The following is an 18,982-nucleotide window of genomic DNA, read 5'->3' on the forward strand; positions in this document are numbered from 1 at the left end:
TCATTTGAATAAAATATTTTTGAAGATTTATCAGTTATCCTTCTCATAATTTCAACACCTAGCATCTTGCACCGGCAGCTTTTATGCATTAAACTCTAGTGACCTAAGACGGGATTTGTAAATAATTATCTATCGCAGGAGCAAACTTTTTTTTAACTATTATGCTCATATGACCCTTCTGAATCTAATTATTCTGTTATCCTAGTGAGTTTGTGGTTGAATCCCTGTTTGATTATTTTATCACATAAACTATGAGGTTTAGAATGTATGCAGTGTCTTGTAATTTGATGCGCTCGGGTGCAAGATCGAAAGAGTTTGAAAGATTTACATAAATATTAATTTTTAAAATATAAAATTAATTGAAATATTTAATAGAAACAATATGGGAGTTAGGGATCAATAAAATTTTTTTCAATCAATATTGATCAAGTCAGATTGAGAAGATTATTATTAGATTCAGAATGATACGCTACAATCTGAGGCTCATCCATATTTTTTCAGATATTTAAAATTATTTTTATAATTTTATTATAATTTTTGTTCAGTATACAGTATCAACGATTGGACCGCTTTTTATAGGACAAATATACTGATTAAATCTGGTATGACAATCAGATCTACTCCCGATTCTTATAGAATATATATATATATTTTGATCTTTTAAGCTGTGTTCACGTTAGGTCGGCGTGTGCATTCATTTGCATCAAAAAAAAAAAAAAAAATCAATATTAGTCAAGTCTCCATGTGTAATGGATGAGAGGCGACGGTTAATGATTTGACAATTCCTTATTCCCCTCCATATCCAAGGTTTTTTTCAATATTTTTAAAATTATTCTATATTATAAATTTTTAATGACCCTGTTTTTTTTTCCTTCCTCATCCTCCCCCGTCCTTTTGTTTGGTTTCTACTTTCTATCACCTCTCTCTCTCTCTCTCTCCCTCTCTCGCAGTTGGCGATGGCTCTCGCCACCTCCCCTTGGTTTCGCCAAAGCTCGTGCCTTCTCTCCTGAGATCGATGCCATCTCTCATTCCCTTCGTCAGCTCTTCTCCCCTCCCAAAACCTTTCGCCATCCTCTTCGACCCGTCTCCTCCTTCCCAAAATCGCATATTTTCTCGTTAAAAATCGCTCTTTTTTCTCTCGCTGTTTCTTAGTCCGCTCTTTGAGATCTTGAATCCCTTCTTGGCCTCTTCTCCTCTCTCAACTTCGATCGGAACGTTCTCGAGTTCTAGCTTCTGCCCGCTCCGCTTTTGGAGCTTCTCTCCTCCCTTATTCCGGCTTTGCTCTGTTCTTCTCCAATGGCGGGCGCCGCCGTGGCCTCGCCGCTGTGCACGTGGCTGGTGGCGGCGTGCATGACGGTGGCGTGCGACAAGGAGTGGCCGCTGGGGCCGGGGAGTGCGTCCCCCCGGCGGAGGTGGCGGAGGGCGTCGCTCTCCGGCGGCGTGGGCCGGGCTTCGCCGAGGCGGCTGATCTCGGCCTTCTGTGGGGCGGGGATCCAGGGGTTGATGAGCTCGTGCCTGGCCTTCGAGCCCTGCGCCGAGTTCTACAGCTCGAGAAATGGGTCGGCGTTCTTTGGGGGGGATGGCTTCTCTCTGCTTGGGCGGCAGAATGCTGAGACTACTCGAAGGCAGCGAAGGGGTGCCCGTTCTTCTCCTTCTTCTGGTAATGAATTCAAATCCATAAATTTTATAGTTCTTAAAGTTCTTTGTGTTCTTGCTTTACCTTGATATGTAGTGTTTAATATATGGATTAAAAATTAGTTTGTCTTTCTTAAAATTTGCGAAATCTTATGTTTGTTTTTTGAGTTCTTATGTTGAGTTTGTCTATTTCTACTTGTCTCGAGTTTGGTGGTTCGGATAAAAGAATTTGGATCACATTGCTTGCTTATATTGCAACGATTCACCGTTGGATGGAGGAAGTTTTCACTTCTTAGTAGCAAGGAGGTCACTGAACAGAAACAATGACTTCTTGAATTATGGCTGTTTTAAGTTCTTGATTTCGTAATAGGTGCTAGAATGAGAAACGTTGATGCTTCTTGGCTTGGTTTCTTGTTTTTTTCGTGGTAGCAGAGTTCATGATGGAGTTCTCAGCCTTTCTAGATTATCAAGATTCCTCTGGTTGTCTCCGAAGACTTTGTTTCTTCATACTTTTGATCTTGAAAAACCAAACACTGGCATTTGTGAGCTCCATACAGTTTAGATCCAATTTACTGCTACTTGCTAAATCGACATGAAACCTGTTTCTAGATTAGGGTTCTTATTATTGTTAGTGATAGCAGAACTTGTATGGTTGTATGGAAAGTTCAGTCTTTGAGATTGTGTATTTCCCATTGGTTGGTTTCCTGACATTCCCACTGTGTACCTTGTTCTCGATAAATCAAAAATCAGGGTTGAGGCGGTTCTCTTCATTGCTATGGCAGGTTTTCCATTTGATGCAATCTAGTTTCAAGTTAATGCTAATTTGAATTCAAACCCCTCAATTCAGTTCCAATAAGTTATTGTCATCACATGAGGTTGTGGATCTCATGATTCCAGTAACTGTTATGCTCTAACAGTAACCAAGAACAGAAGGATTTGCAAACTCATAAATATAGTGACATAGTTGTTACTGATAATGCTGTTTGAAACCTGTGGGAGCTGGGCTAATGTGGCTAACAGTTGCAGGAAAAGTCATGTCCATTGCTGTGCAGCCTGAAAAGAAGGTTGCAGAGAAAGAGAGAACCCAAACCAAACAGCGGAGGGTTGTTGTGACGGGGATGGGTGTGGTGACTCCACTAGGCCATGATCCAGATCATTTCTATGAAGAGCTCCTCAAGGGTGTTAGTGGCATAAGTGAAATAGAAACATTCGACTGTTCCAGTTATCCAACGGTAGGCTTTATTTGGAGAATGTTGCTGTTGTCCATGTTTTGACCAAGTTTTTATTTAGATTAGACTTAGTTTAATTATTTAATGGACCACTGGAAAGCAGGACTAGGGAATTGGTTGGGTGCAAATCTTTTCACCAATCTTGATATTGCTTTTTTGCAGAGGATTGCAGGAGAAATTAAATCTTTTTCCTCGGATGGATGGGTGGCACCAAAACTATCCAAAAGGATGGACAAGTTTATGCTTTACTTACTTACTGCTGGCAAGAAAGCATTGGAAAATGGTGGACTTACAGAAGAGGCTATGAGTTGGTTGGATAAGGAAAGATGTGGAGTTCTCATTGGGTCTGCAATGGGTGGAATGAAAGTAGGATTATGCACTTGATCATAAATCTCAATGAGGAAATCAATGCCTGAAGCAAGTAATTGCTTGGAACTGTTACTAAGTTTCGTGTTGATTGTGGTGCTATGTCAAACAGGTTTTTAATGATGCAATTGAGGCTTTAAGGATCTCGTACAAGAAGATGAACCCCTTTTGTGTACCCTTTGCAACTACGAATATGGGCTCTGCAATGCTTGCAATGGATCTAGTGGGCCAAAATAATGCACAATTTATTTTTTGTACAACTGGATTCTTAAATTATTTTGAGTTACCTTTCATAAAGCCTTTAACAATGTACAAGTCTTTCTGTGGACTGTAGGGTTGGATGGGCCCAAACTATTCTATTTCTACTGCATGTGCAACTAGCAACTTCTGTATTTTGAATGCAGCAAACCATATTGTAAGAGATGAAGCTGTAAGTCACTCATTTTAACCCCTTTTTGACTTATTTGTAAAGATTTAAAATAGTTATATATTTTGCTTATTGCTTTAGTATTGCAGGATGTGATGCTTTGTGGTGGCTCTGATGCAGCAATTATACCAATTGGTAGTCCTATTGTTCTTGATTATCTGAAACAAATGATCTTTCATTCTCATGATCATTGCTTTTTTATTAGAGTCGTATCTGAAGCATGCATTTTCTGAGTATTGGACTTGCACATTGCAGGATTGGGGGGTTTTGTGGCATGCGGAGCACTTTCACAAAGGAACAGTGATCCAGTGAAAGCTTCTCGCCCCTGGGATGTTGTATGCATCAGTCACTTTTCCTCTTGATTCTATCTTTAAATTCTTCCTAAAAGATTCTGTAGCTTAGGTTCTGGATGGCAGGACTGTGCTTGGTATATTTTCTGATGCTGAATGGGGTTAAGATATTAACATGAAAACATCTCTGTATGCAATTAGGCAATAAGGATCATGTTGGAAATTTCTACTAATATCTGTTGCTAAAACTGAAATATAAGATCTGTATGATAAAAATCCAGTGTCGATAGTATTGTATGTAATGAATAAGTGGAAAGAGGTAAGAGTGAATGCGCCTTGAGTTATGTTGGCATTTTTTTTAAAAAGTTGGATTTTCTTGTAGTAGATTTTGCAGATATTAACATTGCTGCAGTATTACATGGATCTGTCTAAGTTTATTGTCCACCATCATATGTCAGGATTGTGATGGATTTGTTATGGGGGAAGGGGCTGGCGTGCTTTTGTTAGAAGAACTGGAGCATGCTAAGGTTCAGATATTTGATGGAATCAGATGACTGGTTCTAGCCTCTCATGGTTTATCTTTTCTGATTTATTTATTTATTTATTTATTTATTTATTTATTTATTTTTTCACATTTTCAGCAAAGAGGAGCAGAGATCTATGCTGAGTTTCTAGGAGGAAGCTTCACCTGTGATGCTTACCACATGACAGAGCCACATCCTGAAGGTAAGGGATTATGATGGTAATTAATGGCATACAAAATTTGTTCTGCTATTTTTCAAAATATTTTCTGTTGACTGTGTCATGCTGATATTATCATTTTGACGGTATGGGGAGTCAGGAACAGGCATCCTTCTTTGCATTGAGAAGGCGCTAGCAGAATCAGGAGTAGCCAGAGAGGATGTCAATTATGTAAATGCTCATGCAACTTCAACACCATCTGGTGATTTAAAAGAATATCAAGCTCTAATTCACTGTTTTGGCCAGAATCCAGAGGTATGTGAGTAACTATAAGAATGTTGTATTTCTTTCAACGAGCAGGCTAACCAAAAAAATTCTGCAGCTGAGAGTGAACTCGACCAAATCTATGATTGGTCATCTACTAGGAGCTGCCGGTGCGGTGGAAGCCATTGCTGCAGTACAAGTATGCTCGTGATTTCTCAAATCATGAATTCTCCTAATTGCTTTAATATCCACTAGTACTCTCATATCCACCTTTTCAGCAACCAGTATACATTTTTATTCAGAAATTTTTTTCTTGTATTTTTGCACTCTATTTTGTGATCCCTTGTTTTTTTGTTACCATCAAGGGTGTAAATTATTCTCTTTAGTTTCTCATAGGTAACATATTGTAAAGACTTCTTAAGGCTCTTTTCCATAACAACTTATTAGTCTTTTCGACTTTCCTTAATGTAACTTAGAAATTGTGCATAAATAATTTGATGAGATGGGGAGCATTATTTTTCTCATAGAATGAGATGAAGGCTTGCTAAAAAGAATAGAAGAAAAGACATTTGGGGAATGTGGCTGTGGCCAAACGAGAACAAGTTGATTCATTATATATATGGAAATTTATTCCAAATAATAACAAATTTCCAGGTTTACTTTGTATGTCAAAGGAACCAACAGCCAAGCTTGACTTTTTTGAGTCATAAATGATGTACGAGCAACATGAAGTTTCTTTGTCCAGTGTGGTAGTGGCCTTGAGATGCTTACTGGGGATAGGGGAAGAAGAATGGAGTAGTAAGAAGATTGGGGAAACCATATGTACGAGGAAGTTCTTTCTTTCTGAATCTTCAAACAAACTTCAGATGATAAGAATTTGAAATCAATCAAACTTAAAAAAGGGGTATGTGTACGACCACTTGTTTTCAGAAATAGATTTAGAACTGAGGGTTGGAATAAAATTAATATCCAAGAGATTGTCTAGTGTGATCATTTTGTAGACTATTTGCCTGATCATTTCAGTAACTTCAATCCATTACACTGAGTATAGAAAAATAAAGGTTTGGAATAGGGTGGATCAAATCGAGCAGCACCTTGAATGTGTTGTTTGATCTTCACATGCTCTCGTCTCTTCAGAGGTGCAACCCCATAAGACAACAGCTGAGATTGGAATACACATTTTGGGCAATACAGGGAGCACATGAGATATTTGTGTCATGTGTGCTAAAACTAGGAATGATAAGGTGAGAAGTATGGAAGTTGCACATATTAAAGATAAAGTGGTGGCTAGCTAATTGCATTAGTGTGATTATCTAAACTAAAATGTCTGTCCTGGAAAGAAGGGTTAACAGCTGTCTTGAAGGGTCAAATTGAAGGATGGAAAAATCTAATGGCCTTTAGCAAGAAGGATTTATAAGGCCTACCCCCGGCATTTTGGTTAGGATTGTTGGTTATGCATATGGCTATGGCTGGAAGGATAGAGAAGTAACAGAAAAAGATGGTTATGGCCTTTGTTTGTTGGTTCAGTTGTGTAGGCACCCCTTACAGTTGAGAAGGCCAGGCAAGCTTGTCTACATGTTCATTCATGTGGGCTAACATTGTAAATATTGAGAAATGAGAACTCTCATCGATGGTGTTAGAGAACATTTAATTTGGGTATGCAGTTTCAGATATTGGGTGTGATTACCTTAAGTTTTCATAGTAAGTGTCTGGAATTCTAGTAGTTATGAAGGATTTTGGTTGATTTGTCTTAAAATTTGGAAGAGCTGAATTATCATTCCTTTAAATATTAATATTCTATTTCTTCTATGCTTTCTTTTTTGTACACAAAAGCAAATTACTGTATGTTTTTACGAAGGATTAACACTAACTGATGATGATCATTTCTTGGGATGCTTTCTCTGTTTTTCACACTTAGCTTGAGATTTTGTGGATTTTATTATCATGTAGTTGTGCAAAGAAGGTAACAAGTGATCATATATATAAATAGTGCATAACACTAAAAAAATTATTAAAAATCAAAAAGGGCGAGTTACAAAGTAGTCAAGACAGGAGAAAAGATAATACAAAATCCTAGAGTTTACAGCCGCACTAACTTTCCTCTAGCATTTTCAGACATAGCTCAACTTGTTTCTCTTGATCAGAGAAGAACAACCTCAGAGTAAAGATCTAATTGTTCTGATAGTGTGAATCCTGGTATGCTTCTCATCTCAAAAGATCCTTCCATTTCTTTCTATCCAAATTCTCCAACAGATGGCTCTAGTGACCATATACCAACCAATCTGATCGACCCTTCCAATCTTTTCCAGCTTCCATCTCCCCCAAGCATCTAAGGGTGGTGGCGTCCCTTTGATTCCCACACTGTGGAGATGCTTCCAGATAGAACTGAAGTCACACTGGAGGAAGAGATGATTGGCAGTCTCTTCACCCATTCCGCAAAGAACACAAGACTCCATCCGACCCAGTTTTTCTTTTCAAGTTATCAGCATTTAAAGCTTGTTTTTGGAGACTGAATGTGGTGATATGAGTCCCATCTTCCCTGAAGTTAGCAGCACCAACTATGGTAATTTGAACTTCAGTTGGTGTCAGTTGTAGGATTCAATCAACCTAGGTCATATTTACACCAGTTTGGTTCATGTACCAGATTGTCAAGTCCATGCACATTTCAAGTGTTATGTATGATGGTCCACCGGATATGCTTATTAAATTACTGCATCAAAGTTTTTAAAACATTTAACTAGACTATAAGAAAATAAACAAAGGATTAAATCTCAATGTACATGTCTGCTTTATTGTATGTACGCATGCATGCATGCTTGCTTTAGCAAAAACTACTTTGACCAAATACTGAGATGAAACAGTTAAGGCAATGTTCATAGGTGTGTCTGGTAGTTCACAAGTTAAATTAGAAAAAGGATAGTTTTACTAATTGATGTACTTCTGATTCATCAGATTGTTAGACCTTATCTTGTGACTAATGAGATATCATTAACCAATAAGTTTGTGAAATTTAGTTAATCAGTCACTGAAGTACTCATTTATGCTGCTTTAAACGTTCTCACTTCAGCCATTATTTTGTGGTTCTGAATAACTATTTGACAATCCACAACAAGGTTCTCCCACCCATGGAAGTCCTAAAAACTGGCCCTTGCTCTACATATGTAGGCTTAATTATGTAAACTATAAACATAAAACTTGGTTAAAACTGGAATGCAGCTGAATTAATCCTATTGAACAAAAATTTGACCATAGAAATGAAACCTAGGACACCTCCGAAATCCTAGCACCAAATTTTCAGCTTATGTGCATTGGTTAAAATGAGTTCGTTGGTGTGCCCAAGACATTCCCATCAATGACTGTAACTATACATGAAATAGGAAGAAGATCAAAATTAAGTTATAAACTGAACACTTATTCAATCAAATGATATTAGGTAACTCTAAACTACATTCTACTACATGGAAACAGTCTCTCCGCACATAAGGGTAAGGCTGTATATATCTCTGCACATGGAAACAGTCTCCCGAGACCCCATAAGAGTGGGAGCCTTGTTCACTAGGCCGCCCTTTCTTTTAAATGCCAACTACGTAGTACTACTGCTTTGGACCACCGAGAAGTTTAAAATTAAATTATAAACTGAAGACATTCGACCCTAAACTACTGACTGAATCTAAACTACATAAAATTTGGAAAACTAGTGAGAGCAAACCATTGAACAATTTGCACAAGCATAGAGAAGACCAATATGTCCTAATCCTGTTTATACTCTCTAGGTAAGTTAGCACTTTCAGTCGATTTCTATTGCCAATTATTATTATTGTTTTTTTTTTCTTCTTTTTACAGTGTGAAAATGAATCTTGGAAGCCTATGTGCCTATCCTTCGGAGTAATTGAATAAACATAGTTTTTTTTACAGGTGGTACAGCAAAGACTGCTTCAGTGTTTGTGTTATACTTGAATAAAAATAGCTTTTGTTTTCATGATAATGTTAAGCATACTTCAGTATTTATTAGAACTTGTTTTTTCTAAGTGAGTCTTTACTGTTACCCTATGTTCAGAGACTCTTAATACAACCTAACTTTACATGAAAACAAGGTCTGGAATAAGTGCAAGTTCTGCTCGTGTCATTCGCTTCCACTTTTTAGAAACACATTTGTTAAACCACTCCAGCTGTGCTAGAAAAGCTTATGCCACTATGATCAGAAATTACAGAATTTCTAAAATCAACTGGTAGCACATTCATGTTGGAGAACATCCATACCTTGCGCACGTTCATTTCTCTTCCATAGTGAGATAGCAGTCTGCTGAACAATTACCTTCCTTATAACCTTCTAAGGAACTTGTTCTGAGTTTAAGGCCAACATGGTGAATATTTTCTTGTTATTTATCCTTCTCATTTACATGATGTATTTTCACCGTAGATGTTCTGTATACCATCAATTTCAAATTGGAACACCATTATTTTGCCAAAATGAGGAAACCTTGCCTTTGAATTCACTTTTGGTCTATCATTTCCATAAATTTTTCTTGCATTTGGCCAATTATAGCTCGTTAAAACATTCTTTGGTGAAATATTTGTGCCATTAACAATCAGTTTGTCTTGCAATTGTTCAATTATAGCTTGTTAAACCATTTTTTGACAATATCTTTTTTGCCCTTGCCAATTATTTGGTTTTGATTATCAAAATTTTCTTCAATCTTCAATTCCCCTATGTTATTCATGGTCAAGATGAATCTTCCTTGTATGTAATAGTTCCAAGTAATCTGATTAAAGACAACTAAATGAAATGGTCAGGTAATATTTAGTAATAAAACTTCCAGAGTTTCTATCATTCTATGTTATTGCAATCTAACCATTGCTAATCAATTTCACACTTCAATTTCTAACAGATCTGTGCAAATTTCTTAGTGACTTATTTTAGTTGGCCTGGCTATTATTTTGAACTATGGTTGGGATGCTACTACCCAGATTTGAGCCCGGGAAGTCTCTCATGTCGAAGTGGTTGCTAAGTCTGGAATTTTGTCTTTTGATTTACATTTTTGTTATGCTTTATCTGCCATTATGCCCTCTTGATTTTTCAATCTCCGGATTCTGTGAATCCTTGCAAAGCTATCACGTTTGCTGTGTAAACCTAAATCTTGATCTCTGGAAATCATTGTTTCATACAGTATTAGTTTTTCCTAGTCCTTAGAGTTAGTGCAGCTAAGGTATTTACCGTTCTTGTGTACATTGGTTATGCTTTATGAAACAGTTGCTTGAGACTAGGCTGGTGGCTGGATAACTTTGAACAATCATTGTTTCATACAGTATTAGTTTTTCCTGCTCCTTAGAGTGAGTGCAGCTAAGGCATTTACCGTTCTTGTGTACATTGGTTATGCTTTATGAAACAGTTGCTTGAGACTAGGCTGGTGGCTGGATAAGTTTGAACAATCTGTTATTGAAGCAGCTTATATTTTCCTTGCAAATGTGCAGGAGCAGATTTTTTTTCTTTTTTTTTTTTTTTTGTTTTGGAGCAATAAGGAGAAAGTAAGGAACTTCCTCAAGTGCATTAAAGAAAAGAGGAAATAAATCCAAAATAAAACACCACTATGGGTGTAGCAAATTCCACAATGGGTAAGGAGCAGATTGTTATTGTATATATATAGATGCATATACGTATGTGTATATGTGTGTGTGTAGAAAATGTTCGGAACTGTTGTCTTTATGTTATATTTGGTGACCAAAATTTCCATTGAAATTTCGTAAAATGTAGTAAGTATCCCTTTACTAGATTTTGTTATTTTACAACGCATTGAGGATATTATACAATAATTAACATTATTTAAGAAAAATGAATACTATAACATGTTGTAAATGAAATGTTAAGATTACTTTTTTGATGTCCTGTACAAGATGTGCCTCCTGCTATGCTTTCTTCGGTTCTGCTGACTAATGGCTGGGCCATGCCTCTTGTATGCAGGCAATTCGAACAGGGTGGGTTCATCCAAACGTTAATCTAGACAACCCAGATGAAAATGTGGTATGCTCTCTTTATCTTTTGATTCTTTTATCATCCAATGGCATTTGTTAGATTAGCACTCAACTAGTTTCAAATCATGGTCACAAGCATCAGTAAAACATTGGATTGCTTTGTGGACATTACGCCCATATTGTGATGAGTTTGACGACTATTTGGACTAATTCCAAGAAATGCTCACCTCACCATTTCTAATATGACTAGGCTTAAAAGCCATTTGTCACGATTGGAGCCTCTTGGAAGTTGACTTAAAGATGTTGATTCAGGATGTGAATAAGCTGGTGGGCTCAAAGAAGGAAAGATTGGATGTGAAGGTGGCCCTGTCAAACTCTTTTGGCTTTGGTGGCCACAACTCGTCTATCCTGTTTGCACCATACAAATAAGCATCAGCTATGGTAAGGCCTTGTTCCCCTGGCTCTTTTATGTTGGTTTGCTTCATTCTTCAAACGTTCTTAGCCGGGGAATGTTTTGTGGTTTTGAACAGGGCCTACAAAAGCATCAAGGTCATCTTACATGTAATTTGTATCAGAAATGACTGTGTGGTGCTTATGTTTTTATTTGGCACCAACATCTTTATCATATGGAATTGGTCTAGATCCGTTATAGCTCATAATAGAATGGTATATAGTGCACTACTTTCCATTTGCTGCACTTGGGGCTGCTATTGGGTCGGGTCGGATGTGGGTTTAATAAACCTGGACCTAGACTTGTTGTTGTTTTGGGTCTCTAAATTTTGTCCCAGATTCAGCCGCTAAGGATCTTGTCGGGTTTTATTTAAAATAATAAAAATATCATAAATTCATTGAGTCTTGCGGTCGTTGGTATATTTAGGTTCCTATTGGTTAGTGAACTATGTATATAATAAAGGGAATAACATTTGTAAAATTGTGATTATCTTAGTATATTAATCTATTTGACTTTTGTTGACTCATGAGGATTGAATTTTTGTTTGGTAGGAATCACTATCCACCAACAGATGTCTTGTGTAAGAAAATCAACACTTAGCATCAAGCATTTGGAAAGAGGCATCCATTAGTTAATTATGATGTCTTAAATTTAGACTGCTTATGATACAGAGTCATCTCGTCACCAATAAAAGAAGAATTTGGGTGACTCTGACAGTGACACTCAAATCATGTCACCATGTGGTAATAGGATTCTCATGTTCCTCATGCGTTTAAAGTGTTGTCTTCTGTGTTCCCAGATTGTGATGCAAATTTATGCCATATCAGCTATACGAATTTGGGTGCCATAAAATAGTACCCCTACCATTGTCCCAATGACAATTGACATTTCGTGGAGGGAGGAAGAGAAAAAACAATAGATTCTTGCATGCTTCAGGCTTTATGTCTGTGATCTGTGAAATGCTTTGGCAGGCAAGTTCTAGAGCACCATAGTTGGATCGGAGCCTTAGAGTGAGAGTCATGAATGATGATCGATAGACCAAATGATCTTGAAGATAAAGAGAATGTTTGGTCAAGTTATTGTGGATGGAGTTACTGGTGTTCCTAAAAAGACTTGAAGAAATAATACTGATAAAATGTAGGTGATCATTTGAGATAATCTGGACACCAATATGACTTCGGAGCTAGAGCAAACTAGTAACAGTGCAGTGGTTACACCTCTCCTATGTCCAGAGAAGGTTATAGTTTTGAATGTTCAGAGGTCTTTCCACAAGGGTTTGTTTTAGGTGAATCATTCATCATTTCTTTGAAATAGTCACTGGTGCCACCATCCCTGATTCGAGGCCTTTCCTTTCTGAAAAAAAAAAAAAAAAAAGGACATCGAAAGGATAACTAAAGCTCTCCTATATGTTCTTGTCGTGGAATGCTAAAATGATCTCTAGGCAGAGTAGGCTCTAGTTAATAGCTAAAGCAGCTCACCATGAGGATCACCTGATGGAAGGGAACTATCAAAGAGCTTATTATTGGAGTGACTGTGTCCAAAATGAGAACACTGCGGTCCTGTTGCAGGATGAAGATGTGACTTCTGTATCACCAAAGAACATCATGGAGAATTCAATGTCCTAAACTCATTCATGATCTCTCTTCCGAATTTTCAATCTCTAGTTGATTTACAGTGAGAAAGGCAAAGCCGTCTTCTTCAAGATAGAAAGCACCTTTCCATCTCACTCTACCAACAAGAAACATCACCTCTCATATCTTGGAAACTATTATGACAATGATTGGAGACGCGCGAATTTAAATCTCATGGTTCTTCAAAACTCGATGTGTTATCGTCACCAAGTCTTTTGTCAATCATAATTAAGCATTGGTATGTCATACCTTTATTTTATTTATTTATTTATTTTTTTTGGAGTAATAGGAAATTAGCACTCCGTTGTATGTAAACTTACTATATCAGAATAGGAAAGCTTCCTCTCCAAATAAAATCCTGTAGATCCTCAAGAGCTCTCGGAGCTACCCAATCGCCAACTTGGCTGTCCTCGTGCAATGTTTTACTCTTTTATTATTAATGCATACGTTTAATTTATGAGTGTCATATCCTGTAAAAATTGCCTAATGGACTTGATAGAAGTATGAAGTCTCTTTCACAAATTTCTTACATTATTTTCATAAAACAAAAGAGAAGTTCTTGAAACTACCCTCCTCTTGGTCATTGCCTTGCACCACCACATAATAATCACGGTTCCCAGAAATGAAAGGGCAAAATTGTCATTTCGAAGAAAACTTTAAAGTAGCAAATTCCGGGCGCGTCGTTCCCGGCTGTATACACCGCATAAGTATTCCATCTCTCCACTTATTCCCGTTCTGCCCCTACGTCCGCCGTCGCACCTTCCCCGCCGTCACCGTCAGCCGTACGTTGCCATCCCACAGCCTCACGACGCCACCGTTAAACGCTGTATCATCCTGGTAACGGTACCACCCCAGGTTCCCACCGTTCCTCACCATCCTCCGCTCCCATCCCCATGGCGTCTCCTCCTCCTCCTCCTCCTCTGTCTCCTCTCCGTCACCGTCACTGACGCCGCCACCCCGCTCCTTCTCGTCGCTGTCGTCGTCGGCGTGGAAGTACGCCATGAAGCGCGCTTTGGGCGTGGCAATCCCGTCAGCGTTGCAGCTCGGTGACTGCTCCATCAGAGCCGGCGCCGAGACGGCTTCAGCTCCGATGGGGTCCAAGGGACGGGGGGCTTGGGAGCAGGAGGATGGCCGGCGCGGATGCGCCAGAGGCCGAGTGCGGCGGCGAGGACGGCGAACCACGCCCAGAGCCAGACGGCGACGTCGGCGGGGTAGCGGAACGCCAGGGCCTCCAGCGGCGCTCCGAGGAGGTCCATTTGGGAACAAAGATAAGAAGGCCCAAAACTTTCACAGCTCGAGGGGTATTGTGGGAGTAGGGAAGGAAGGTGAGGAATTGGGGAATATAGAGAGGATGAGGAAAAATCTGGGCCGCTGGATGGGGCTGGAATCGGTGGGCAGGATGCTGGGTATCGAGAGCGGGCAATCGCTTTAGTTTTGTCCTACCGACGATGAATCAGGACAGGTGTAAGGTGGCGGATGAGAACAGGTCGCAGGCGTAACGGCGTAACGGTTATATACCTTGATAGTTGATATCTCCTACGGCTAAGTAACGGATCGACCCCCTGCCCAACCGCTGTTCACCGTTATTATGTTAATAACAGCCATCATCTTATCCAATTCAGTGCTGTTTTAATTTTTTTTTTTTTTTAACAGCATTTATTGTCGATAAATTAATCTCATTATTCGGAATATAGTTGTACGAAGAGTTTGTTTAACAAAAAATTATAATCACTATTTTAAATGATAAGTATGTAAAATTTTTCGAAATCCATATGATTTAGGATAATCTGACATGAAAAAAAAGAATCCCATATTATATTATTATATTTGATATAAAAAATAAAAAATATATAGTAAAAAAATTAATGAATTCATATTTTTTTTGAAGAAAGAATGTAAAATAAATATTATAAAAAAATTAATTTTAATAAAATTTTAATTTATATTTGATAAAAATATTTTTGATAAATTATATATATAATTATTAAATTTATTTTGATATTTTTTTAAATTTATTTAATAAAAATTTTAATAAAAATATTAGAGGAGATAGTATTAGATAAAAAATTACGTTGTTATGGTCATTATATAAAAATTAATTAAAATAAAAATATTATTTTAATATTAAAAAATATTTTATATTAAAAATTATATTTATAAGTTTAATAGATCGGTTTGGCTGGGCTTATCTGACAATTCGCTTTCTGCAACCATCTACGAGGGCTGCAGCCTCCTCTTTGCTCGGGACCTAGCCGTCGATGCGAACACTGGCTCTTCTTGTTTTCACTCTGCCTCGATTCCCTTCGTCTCGAAACCCCGGCCTTTTGAAATATTCCTCCGAAAGTTTTCACCTTTCGCCTGATTTCGCTTCGCAGGATGCTCGAAGTGTGAGGAAGCTGCAATTTTGGGGAATGTATTTTAGGAGGCCAGTAGAGATGGGGTGGAGCCGCGGAAGAGAAACTGGATGAATCTCACCGCCATGGAAGTAGGGGATGAAGCTTCTGAGGAGCCAGAGCGAAGCGGATGGGATGGGGATGAACTACACCGCATCCCCTTTTCGAGCCCCGAATCAAGTCAGCCTCTCCAAAACCAGCCCTCTTAGATGATTTTCTGCTGTATATTGCTTCAACTTTTTTAGTTTTTGTGATTTTTCTGAACGTGATAATAAGTGTGGTGTTTTTCAGGCGAAAGGCCTCGACTTTTCTTAATTTGAGTGATTCAATTGCGTATTTGTGAATCATATTGTTTAGATATACTGTTATGCTAATTTGGGTGGTGGCGAATTCTTGAGATTTGCTAAAAGAAGGGAAACTCTACATGCATGTAGTTTACTTGCTTCAAAAAGATTAAAGATGCATTCGTGGCACTTCAATGCCCTTGACCCCTTTGTAGCTGAAAAGGTCTGCCATTTCGTATGATGTTTTTTGTAATTTGGATTTAATTAAAATCTATTGGTGCTCCCCCAGACAGCATTGACTTCATTTGATCATTGCTTGCAACTGTCTCGTGCCTTTTATCCTCTTTTTTTCTCTGATGGTAGTTGCTACATCACCTTCTACCGCCTGGCATGTGTCTTAAAATGCTTTTATCAAGCAAGTTTGCGATGCTATCACTCTTTAAGTCTGGTGATCTATGAAGTCTTACTTGATGTGCTGATTGCAAACATTGTTTAAGCTAGATTTAAGAGGTGGAGAAGTGGGGAATGGCATTTGGATTTGTAACAAGTGAAATCATGGGCCTGGAAAGGAATTACTATGATCATGTGTCTTATATATATATATATGAAAGACTTAACAAAGGATAGTAGAGAAAATTGTCGGTTGAGATGTTGTATGAAGCTAAGGGTGGTGAAATATCCTCGGACCAATCTTCTGTAGTTTAGCCCTGCACACACAATGGTAGTACGAAAGACTTAAATAGGGATTTACTCAACTGTCTCGGATATGAAAACCTGTCTTCTCTTGGTGTTTCTTTCAAATGCATGAGAAAATCATTACATCCTCTTGTCTTCTCCAAATATGGAGTTGAATAACATGTCCCCTTTTTGTTTCCATCTCCAATGGTGTGTGCACACACACAGGGCATACACATCCTATTTAGAAAAGATGTCATGGGTTACAACTTATGTGCGATGGTATTGTGGTTGTTTGGGAAACTGTGACAAAGAAAATTTTTTCTAAAGAAAAGGAAAAAGAATCAGAGAATTCTGGAAAGCCCATTTTCATATCATATTAGTTTTCCCACCAAGCAAACAGCTGGAAAATTTTTCCTACAAGAAAAACAGTTTCCCAGAGCCTTTTGTCCAAGAAACCAAGCAAACCAAGTAACAGGGGACAATAATCTCTTATATACTTTGTACAAAATGAAACTTCTGTGTGTGTGTGTGTTTTAATGGCTATTTGGGGTTCTTTTTCTCTCATCAGCTATTGGCATGAATGTGCAACTCTACTTGAGGTCCCTGCCTCCACAAGAAATCACATTACTAGTGTGATTCAAGGTGTTTATTTAATTCATTGCCTCGAAGCAGACATCATCATGCCAATATAAATGGCGTTTGTTAGGCAGATGATAAAATGATTGATTATTAGGTCCATCATTGTTTGTTGAACCCTATGTGATTCAGAATATTTAGAAAAGCATCAAGGTTCGCTGTATCTTGAAGTAAATAACACAGGAGAAAAGGTCTTTATTGCAATAACATGCTAGTGGTACGAGTATATTGCAACCTGTTGCCAGTGCTGAGATGACTCTTTTTTCCAGCAGGTGTCTGACAATTATCTTGAAACCATGTACATTGAAAAATGCTCTTATGTTTTTATAGGTTAGAGTGGTTGAGAAGTGGCAATTCCACTTACTTCTTTCCCCTCCTGTAAAATGCAGGATATGATTTCTTGGATCAACTTTGAAACCATGTAGTGAAAGAGACTCTTATATTTTTATAGGTTAGACTGGTTGGGAAGTGGCAATTCCACTTACCTTTTTGCCTTTCTGTAGAGTGCAGGACATGACTTCTCGGATCAACTTTGATTGCCTCTGCAATGTTTTGCTGCTTTCTGGCACAAGCATACCACTCTGGATCGTGTAATGGTCGAAGTATCAGTACCCCTAATTCTCACTATTTGCATTTCTTTACATCTCATAAACTCCCAGGGAAGGCTCATGATTTTCCCTGATTCATTATGAATTATTTTCAAGCAGCTGGTGATGTATGTTTCATGGCAGCTGCACATTGCTTCAAATATTTCCGCTATACTCTTGGTAAGATTGCCTCGTATTACTCGTAAAATCTTCTGCACTATTGTAAATTTCCTATGATTCTCAAAACATTTTTTTTTTTTTGATTTTTTCCTTTATTCCATGCATAATTGCCTGTAATCTTGTAGAGACAGATTAATTTTTTTATAATTATCTAAAGCGATTGATTACTTTCTTAAATTAAGACTTCTATTTATTTTGCAGGGACTATAGCTTTAGGGTTTCCCTATTGACCTGAGAGATAACATGGCCTGTTTTACAGTTTGTTGAAGCATTTTGCTGCATTATTTTGCAGTAGAGCATAAAAATGCTCCATTGCAAACCTGAGCTAATGACTGAGCATTGGCTTGTGGGTCAAGATTGATAATGCTAGTATCAAGCGCATGAAAAAGTTGGTTCATTTTGCTTTTTCCATCCTATCAACTTTCTATGCATTGTCATCTACCAAAACTTGTTTTTCATGCTCCCTTCTTGCTTCTGCTTTTATGGCTTCCGAGTATATTTTTGGCAGATGCTCTTACACAGACCTTTGCCATGGTGCACCAGTGTTTACTTTTAAAAATAAACGGTCCTTAGTGTGCTGGCTATTGACTACCGACTCGAGTATTTCGTATCTGCTATCTAATTATTTAGTACTGACATTATTGCCAGCTAAAACTACTCATTCTTATGCTCCCTTCTTGCTTCCTCTTTGATTCATTTCTGAATACCAAGTGCTCCTAAACGCTTTTGATGCACCTTTGTGCTGAATATAAATGTTCATTCACTCCTAAGATTTGTATAGAACGCTGATCCATGTAATTGTGAGCATCAGTCTATTTCATATTTATAATGGCTTTTGTACTTTCTAGTTCCTATATGCTCCTATGTACCAAAAAATTAGTGTCCCCATGCTCCCTTGCTTTCGTTGTGGTTATTGGCTTCTGATTCTAAGATAAAATGCTGGTGGACGCTCTATACTGTACTTGCCTGCCATAGTATGCGTAATCATTGCTTTTTTCCCTTATTATCTTATTTTGTTTCTTTTTCTTTTTCTTTTTGAATATGGAGAAGGAACATAGGAGGGAGACGAGCGCATAAAGGAACGGAGGAACTGTCCATTCTTCAGTATCAAGATGCCTAGGATGTCCAAGAGCATTCCTCGTAGTGCACTGTTTAAAATTTAGTTATCCTTTTATAATTTGTAGTTCTTTTACTAAGCAACTTCGCTCGAATTACTGTTGTTTAAGATTATTTCCAAGAGATTTTGCTGAGATATTTGAAGAATTAAGTCCTTGAGCTCA

General features: G+C 37.9%; 1 protein-coding gene and 1 pseudogene across 13 annotated transcripts; one reads left to right on the top strand and one right to left on the bottom strand.

Moving 5' to 3' along the window:
• Positions 1-877: 877 nt before the first annotated feature.
• Positions 878-18,982, top strand: LOC105058598 (3-oxoacyl-[acyl-carrier-protein] synthase II, chloroplastic). Of its 13 annotated transcripts, XR_012137276.1 has the most exons (16): positions 879-1,660; positions 2,656-2,867; positions 3,027-3,230; positions 3,343-3,453; positions 3,565-3,660; positions 3,747-3,792; positions 3,913-3,992; positions 4,406-4,474; positions 4,589-4,673; positions 4,789-4,943; positions 5,011-5,091; positions 10,852-10,911; positions 11,175-11,303; positions 15,320-15,517; positions 17,439-17,543; positions 17,643-17,770. XR_012137276.1 is itself a non-coding variant. In XM_073249631.1 (14 exons), exons 1-13 carry the CDS (start codon positions 1,297-1,299, stop codon positions 11,289-11,291), a joined length of 1,680 nt encoding a protein of 559 aa, XP_073105732.1. In that variant the 5' UTR covers positions 879-1,296; the 3' UTR covers positions 11,292-11,303; positions 15,320-15,673. The 13 variants fall into 13 exon arrangements, 5 of the variants coding, with proteins under 5 accessions (XP_073105732.1, XP_073105733.1, XP_073105734.1 ...); XR_012137278.1 differs by lacking the exons at positions 17,439-17,543; positions 17,643-17,770 and adding an exon at positions 18,753-18,982 and having other exon boundaries at positions 15,320-15,559; XR_012137279.1 differs by lacking the exons at positions 17,439-17,543; positions 17,643-17,770 and adding an exon at positions 18,750-18,982.
• LOC140850976 (uncharacterized) lies at positions 13,156-14,507 on the bottom strand (annotated as a pseudogene).

The sequence above is a fragment of the Elaeis guineensis genome, chromosome 15 (genome assembly GCF_000442705.2).
Source record: "Elaeis guineensis isolate ETL-2024a chromosome 15, EG11, whole genome shotgun sequence".
In the NCBI taxonomy this organism is placed as follows: domain Eukaryota; kingdom Viridiplantae; phylum Streptophyta; class Magnoliopsida; order Arecales; family Arecaceae; genus Elaeis; species Elaeis guineensis.

What these genes read in the sequence shown, in the direction of transcription:
- LOC105058598 (XM_073249631.1), top strand. Translation starts at nt 1,297, where the DNA reads ATGGCGGGCGCCGCCGTGGCCTCGCCGCTGTGCACGTGGCTGGTGGCG. An exon ending in AAGAACTGGAGCATGCTAAG is followed by an intron (nt 4,475 to 4,588) that starts GTTCAGATATTT and finishes TCACATTTTCAG; the next exon opens with CAAAGAGGAGCAGAGATCTA. An exon ending in ACAACCCAGATGAAAATGTG is followed by an intron (nt 10,912 to 11,174) that starts GTATGCTCTCTT and finishes ATGTTGATTCAG; the next exon opens with GATGTGAATAAGCTGGTGGG.